The 7,299-nt window shown below is 40.4% G+C and overlaps 2 protein-coding genes across 2 annotated transcripts; one reads left to right on the forward strand and one right to left on the reverse strand.

Moving 5' to 3' along the window:
* Positions 1 to 1,986: 1,986 nt before the first annotated feature.
* PHALS_14665 (uncharacterized protein) lies at positions 1,987 to 3,144 on the reverse strand. The gene has a single exon (XM_036407551.1). The coding sequence runs from the start codon at positions 3,035 to 3,037 to the stop codon at positions 2,855 to 2,857; it is 183 nt and encodes a 60-aa protein (XP_036263245.1). The 5' UTR covers positions 3,038 to 3,144; the 3' UTR covers positions 1,987 to 2,854.
* A 274-nt stretch (positions 3,145 to 3,418) lies between these two features.
* Positions 3,419 to 4,588, forward strand: PHALS_13100 (uncharacterized protein; the record flags this gene model as incomplete). Its single annotated transcript, XM_024728789.1, has 1 exon — positions 3,419 to 4,588. One exon carries the CDS (start codon positions 3,419 to 3,421, stop codon positions 4,586 to 4,588), a length of 1,170 nt encoding a protein of 389 aa, XP_024579232.1.
* Positions 4,589 to 7,299: the final 2,711 nt, after the last annotated feature.

A 7,299-nucleotide genomic window follows, 5' to 3' on the forward strand; every position in this document is an offset into this window, starting at 1 on the left:
AGTATATGAGGCCTTAGTTTGCTTCTCTGTGCGACTTCTGAGCCTACTGATTGTAATTTGACTTGTCTTGACCAATAATCAGTACGCTTAACCTGAACAGTAATTGTGACCTTCAGTGTAATTCGTGCAACGTCATCAGCGTGGTATTGACCTAATTGCATTCGAACATCCCCAGCTTTCTAAAAGTCTCACGAGCAAGATGATTGTAGAATAACATAAGATATGAAAAGTGATTGGATCACATCACCATCGATCCAAAATTGCATTGTACAAAAAAAATTATTACAGGTGGATATACTGTTGAGATCACACAATCCAAGTTGATGATATACTGAATATTAGGCTTAACGCTTAAAAGCTATCGAGTTGATTATAACGCTAATTAGCGAACTTGAATCACCCTGAGTTTCATTTGCTCTCATAAGCTGCTCCGACTAGCCATATATGCTTGAACTTGCTCCTGATACAAAATTTGAAAGAGAAAGTGTCGCTACCTCAGCTACTTACCGTCGTAGGCTCGACTACGCTTTGACGGTGAGATTGGTCGAGTAAGGCTTTAAGCAATTTACCGATTTACACATTCTACTTTGAAAGTATTTTGTCTGATGTAGAGATTAACTTACCATCCGAGTACAAAGATTATGGTCGTTTTGCGTCTGGCTCGTTGTTGGATTTCGTAAGTAACGACGTGAGCAAATAATAAGTTAGGTGTCGCACGAATGCGTCGGTATCAGTATTCAGCTTACTTGATTTGTATTTTTGACAGTATGTATCGAAAAACAACCAAAAACCATGCATATAACTACTGTTCGGTGTGCAGGTCTAGAAAGCTTAAAGATGAATATAACTTTTGACCCAGCCAGGTTCGATAAAGTCTGTGTATATTCCCACATCCAGGCCGCAGAATGTTTAAAATCCGGCGAAGGAACAGCCTCTACGGAATTAAAAACTCAGCAAGCCCAGCAACTGATTTTTTGTTCTATAAGACTTACGATCTGCGTTCAAGTTGAGATTCGATGGCTTCGACTCGTATTTTCAAAAGATACGGACAAATGTGGGCCGAACAGGGTAACATGTGTCATATTGCACTAGCTACGCCCAAAACATTTACTGAAAGAAATCGCATCCATCATTATGAAATTTGATACCCAATAGCACTCTTACAAAGTATATATTTATATGAAGAAAGAGCGAGGCAGTTTAATATTATAAGACCATGAACGAGTCGACACTTTTGGTCGCCCATCGATCAGATTGATGACTGACGAAAGTAGCAATTTCGGCACTCCACCACGCAAAGAAGTTGGTTTGGGCTCGCCCCACTCAAAATGTAACGCGAGTACCAAGCTTTCTGTCCTCTTGATATGAAGCCTACGTGAAGTGCTCATTACATTGGATACATCTGGACTCAGAAATATTGGTATGCAACCTAACGCATTTGATCAGATTGCATACGTCAATATGACAGAACTTCCACCTTATCAAGTCCAAAATTTATCATTTATAAAAAGAGCACCTCTGTTATCTTTATGACCTCCTTTAATCCAAGAATTGAATTTCTTTCCACACCACGGAACACAACCGCGACTCGATATTTATGGCACCATCTCAACAACTAATATTCTGCTAGTTAGAGAGCATTATGTTAGATTAGAATGTTTCGTTTATGACGTTCCGCATATTCTCGGAAAGGTACCAGCTCTCTTAATGACTCCCAAATTTCGTTGGTATGATTTAAAAAGATTACAAGCTCACTAAAACTGATCAGATTTGTACGACTTGCGCCAATAACGTTGCCACATCAGCCGATATAGGGCTCGAGTTATTTAGCCGCGGCATAGTAAGAGATATCTTTGGCTAGGACCGGTTGCTTTCGAGTATGCATATAATTCCATCAGCTTACTTTACAAAATGGCTTAACTTTGCTCGTTATGGATCGTAATATGTTTCTATTTCTTGCTTATTCAGAGTAAGGTACTAAGAGTAAGTAAGGAATGGAAATATATTACCACTAGAACTGAATATTCACGTTATCATTTAACCCTATTTGTTTCTTTCATTGGCCGCTTTCATTTGGCTTGAAGCTGATCGTTTGTCTTTGCCTGCTGCACCCATCCTTATGCTTTCCTTTGTTTCAGTCACCCTCAAAATTATCGAGGTTGTACCCGATATAGTGGCTTTCAACATTCGGGATTTAAAAAGCAATCATTCAGCTTGCTAAGGCATGTCCAAGATACATTTCTGTGGCACAATATAATCCGCCGCAATTAATATCGATAGCTGCTTTGCGTGGGGCAACCATCTGTTACGCAAATCGAAGGGATATCCATGTATCTAGAAGCAGACAGCAGTCAAGATATGAATTTGCTCATAGATCTTCCCTTGCTTGCGGGAAGAGAACAGAATTGCTGGTATTCATCGATTTTCGACAAAGAAACGACATCTTAGGCATTTATTTCATATCCTTCAAAATATTCGGTGCAGTGTGCTTATCCCTTGACTCGATTGTACGCGCAAGAAGTCTCATTTCTTTACGATGTGTTGGCTTACGATCTTCTAGCTAGCTTAGTACTACTGCTGAACAGCTCTTGACATTAAGTTGTGCAAAGCGCCTGAATACGAATACAAGTCGGTCATCTTCTACTCTCTTTTCGAGCTCCTTGTCTCTTAAGGGATTGGAATGTCCTGCCCTCACGACTTGTATGTCTCTCTATGGTAGCCAAAGTTAGATAAAAAGTCGTTGTGACTGCTACAAATAGTGTTAGTTGATGTTGGATGCATACTTTGTTCCGGAGCCGCTGGACCATCTACAAACGTACCTCGAGAAATTTAATTAACAAGGCACAATGTACTTCTAAGCATCAATCACGCTCGTATCTACACAGCAATCATGAACACATCGATGCAATGCATCACAAAAAAGCTCAGAATTCTTATGGCGCGATAGAAACGCTATAGGTAAAATTAAAAGACGTGCTGTTTGTAAGCTAGAAATCAGACTCAAGCCTCCCATCGACTCTTTGTCTTGCTTATACATTACGGCTTCAGTATCATATTAAAAAATCCATCAAATCCAGAATGCTCGTATCGCATGTCTAACATTCAAGCATCATAAAGACAACAGGTCGATGAGGTCTTGGAATTGTCTTGTTGAAAGTTAACAATTTGTCAATCGAAAGACTTGGTATCAAAAATTTCGAAGAAATTTTATTGCGAGATCTATTAAAATCGATGGGTTCTTTGTATTAATATTGGCAACGGTCTTTTTCCAAGGAAATGCACCGAATATTATGAAAAGGAAAGTCCTACCCAATTCGCCTTTTTTCACACATCAAAATCTTCAGCAACCCTAATCTGATTTCACAAGTAGAACCGGCTGCCAGTAAGGTCGTCAGGCAGCCACTTTCAATTTTCAATTATGGGCGTTGTGTTCCACCCCACAGATCATCATAGGGCCATTCAATGTAAGGAATCACATGATCACGATATGGAATTATGGAGCTGGAAGGTACAGTCAGAAAATATCACAACAACGTGCCGTAGAAGTACTGAACTCAGACAAGCAGCGACATCACACGCATTAACATCATCTGAAGACTATGTCAATGGGATATCCAACATGACTTGGATATCTAAAAGTTGCAATCAACATGTCATTAAGGATTTTGTGAAATGTAAACAATTATTGCAGTGGCGTACATTAAAGCGTTTAGCTGATGAGATCGTAGCACCCCGTCGCCGATTCAAACGCCAACGAGTTGCAGTACAATACAAGAACCAGTTTATGATATCAGACAAAGAACAATCTGAAAGATATTGTACGACGTCTCCTCGATCTCTTCAATATGCTTTGCCCAATTTGACAAGTCACGATACGCTGTGTATTCTTCACGCCATGCACACGATACCCAGCGAGCTGCGGCATCTTAATAGTCGTGCTAGTTGTAATCGTCTCCACAAACGGTGTGAGGTGCATCAAGTTTTCGGATGGCGTCATTTACTTTGCCAAGAAGATGATGATGGTGATTTAGCGCGCCGTGTAGTATGGAAAAGTGCCAAGGCGCTTGATTCGATGATGATGCGACCTCTTGCACGTCAGATCTGGCGAGCAAGTACTGAAATTTCAAGTGCATCACATGGCAAAGAAACAGGAAAACTATTATACACCATTAACCGGATTGCCCGGGTCATTTATTCTACAAATAGCGCTTACGGTACCGGTGACCGTCGTTGTAATCGGCATCAAATTTGGCTGGAATGCTTCCTTGACGATGGGCTGCAGGTCTGTGTGGCACGCAAAGAACTCCGGCAGTTTAGTGACTATTGCGTGCCTGAAATTAGTGCAACCGAATGCGAAGGATTTCTCGTGCGACCAGTTTACACAAGAACAATCAACACGCAGCTGGTAGGCTGTTCACTGCATTGTCTTCGAGCAGTAGATGCAAGTGACAAAGGTGTGTCGTCTGCATCAGCATTAAAGCAGAAGCTGATCCAGGAACTTCCACAGCACACGCTGCAATGGGAAGAAGACAACATCTATGACCTGATAAAGTTGCCGCAGGTTTTACTGGACAGTATCTTTGCTTAAGAAATCGATGCTGTGTTTAAACAACCACCAATTACCAATTCGTATTTTAGAACCTCCTCATGTCTGCTTACAAATTTATGGATAAATCCCACAGAAGTAGAAACTGCCTACTCTGCCATCTGCCTTTTCTGGTATTCAATCTATATGAAATACAGTGTAGGGTCGAAATTGAGGTAAACCGGTTGTTTTTGATGTTCACGGAAACTGTTCCTTACTTGTTCAACTACCACAAGTCATCATCATCGCACATCTAAAACGTGTGGCTCTGGCGCACCAGGATTTGAACATCAAATTACGTGTTTATGTACATCTCCTAACTTTATTCCGACAAGCGCTCTCTCTATAGTAACTCCAAACTGAAAATGCAGCCGCATTATACCTCGATAATCATCCTTTAGTTAAGTAATTAAGGCAAGTGAAGATATGTCAGTGTCAGATGCAACTTCATCTTTTGGATTGAGATGGTTATGGTTCAAATTCCTGATTACTTTGTGTGGAGTTGGGTGTTAGGATGGGATGACTAAGAGTAAAACTTGAATGTGGAAAAACGTAATGCAGTAACACAAAATCGAAGGTTTCCAACGACCCCAACATCTAGATATCGCGGGAAGAGTGTCACGGTGGTTTGTTCCATATTTTTACTTGAATATATAGAGCTTGGAGAAAAGTGAGTTTCAAATTAGAAAGTAACTATCCTTGAAAAGTTTAAAAATAATTGAATACACTTGATATAAGCATTGACAGTTTAATGGAGGAAAGGCAATATCGCTATTAATATAAATGAATCAATGTTTATCCGCTGAGAAGCGATAACCCAATGAACGGAAATGGATCTAAAGAAAGATATGTAGACAAAGTACAGATAACAAATTCCAATGACAACATTCAGGTACGATGACGGGTCTGGTGGTGATTTTAAGAGTTTATGGCCACCAAAGCATTCTACAAAACTGAAGGAAAGATGCGTCTAAAACCAAAAACACTGATGATAGATTTTTAGTTAAAGAGATGACATTTCCAATCACCAAAACGAGGAGCTTGCGTTGTGGTACCTACCATGCATTAAAAAGTAGGGGCCCTAAAAACACCCGACCAAATACCAATAAAAGGATTTTTATTGCTTGAGAGAAACACAACAGACAAAGGGGTGCAGCATAGAACACTGGGTTGTCGAGGTCCTGGTCTAATGGGTCTAGAGTAACTTTCTGCCAGAACATTTTTCAGCTACATGCTAACTTTTAGTAAAACGTCTAATTGGAAGGTGGATATTACGCATATACTGTAAGACATTACATGCATGATTCATGTGTGTTTCTTTATAGATTCTTCATGATTCCTCTGTAAATATCGATAGTGTCGCGCCCTTGGTGCATGACGATCGATCTTTTTCTGATAAAAGCTAGATTATGCTACAAAGTGTAGACAGGATGATATCAGCAATTGGATCAGTATTGACTTTCTACCAGCAAGATCGAAGCCACTTCGTGAACACAAGTGAAAGTTGAGATGAATGCAAGAGTAGAAGAATCATTAATAAATTATAGATTTAGCTTATCCATCCAGGCAAGATTGGTTCTACGTAACGCAAACGAAATAAGTGGGCGGGGCATGTCGCTCCAGTACCACAGTTGCACTACTTATGTATCTTAAAGGATTTCCATCACCACGCTACAATCAGTGTGTGGGCGATCTACCGTGAGAATATCGAATCTGGTGCCAACCGCCTAGAACATAATCTTTATGCTAAGCGTAAATCCTGAACCGACACAAATGCCACAGGCAAACTATATTTACAAAAAACGGCAATGCAGAATCCACACCGGTTTAGATGTTGGTGACAGCAGATAGATGAGCAATTTTGCTCAAAAAGACTTGACAAACCGGTATGACGGGAAGCGCATCAAATGTAAAAGTTATTTTAATGCACCGCGGATATAAATGCCGGTGGTAGCATCCCGCTCCAGTACATCAGACACTCCGCAAAAGTGCTTCGGAAGCTATCCACCACCATGCACTCTCAACGCTTTTTTTTCGGTCATCTGTCTGAGTAAGGTCAGCGGGTATATTGCTCAATCTCGTACCAAGCACCTCAAACAAGATGCTACACGGCAGCTTTATAAACAACATCACACATATCTGCGCGGCAGATTGTGTGATGTTTGTAAATGCTCAAAGGAAGGTTCCAAAACCGTAGAATAAAATGTCGATGATATCATTATCGTAGCGAAGACGCGACTACTCATGGATTCAAAGTCAAAACTTTCGATGTCACAGTCATCAACATCACAAGATGGATGCTCGGCAGTTCAACGCGCTCAGATCGATACCTTTCCCCACTGGATGTCTGCTGTACATCAAGACTTGTCGTAGAAGAAACAATGCCTACAATACTACAAACTGTCGCGCTTAATAAAAACATCCATGCAAAGTGCTGCCGTAGCATAGCGCTTGAGGAAGCGTTATTTAGGCCACCGACCTTTCGCTCTCTACAAGAACCAATTTAGCGGATCGCAATCCACTACCTCCAAGAGCATTTTGAACCTTAACCAAGGTTAATAAACTCTTCCTTTCAAATTCAAAACTGATTTTTATTTACTTTTATCTGCGGCAAAGCCGCCTCATTTTAAATGTTTGGATATTTCTAAATATATAAAGTAAAATCTAAATACATGCATAACTACTGGCTACCTAGCCCCATACCGTATTCTTGT

Source organism: Plasmopara halstedii (genome assembly GCF_900000015.1).
Source record: "Plasmopara halstedii genome assembly, contig: Scaffold_650, whole genome shotgun sequence".
In the NCBI taxonomy this organism is placed as follows: Eukaryota; Oomycota; class Peronosporomycetes; order Peronosporales; family Peronosporaceae; genus Plasmopara; species Plasmopara halstedii.

Excerpts from the sequence above, each read along its gene's own strand:
- PHALS_14665 (XM_036407551.1), bottom strand. The coding sequence starts at position 3,037 with ATGTATAAGCAAGACAAAGAGTCGATGGGAGGCTTGAGTCTGATTTCT.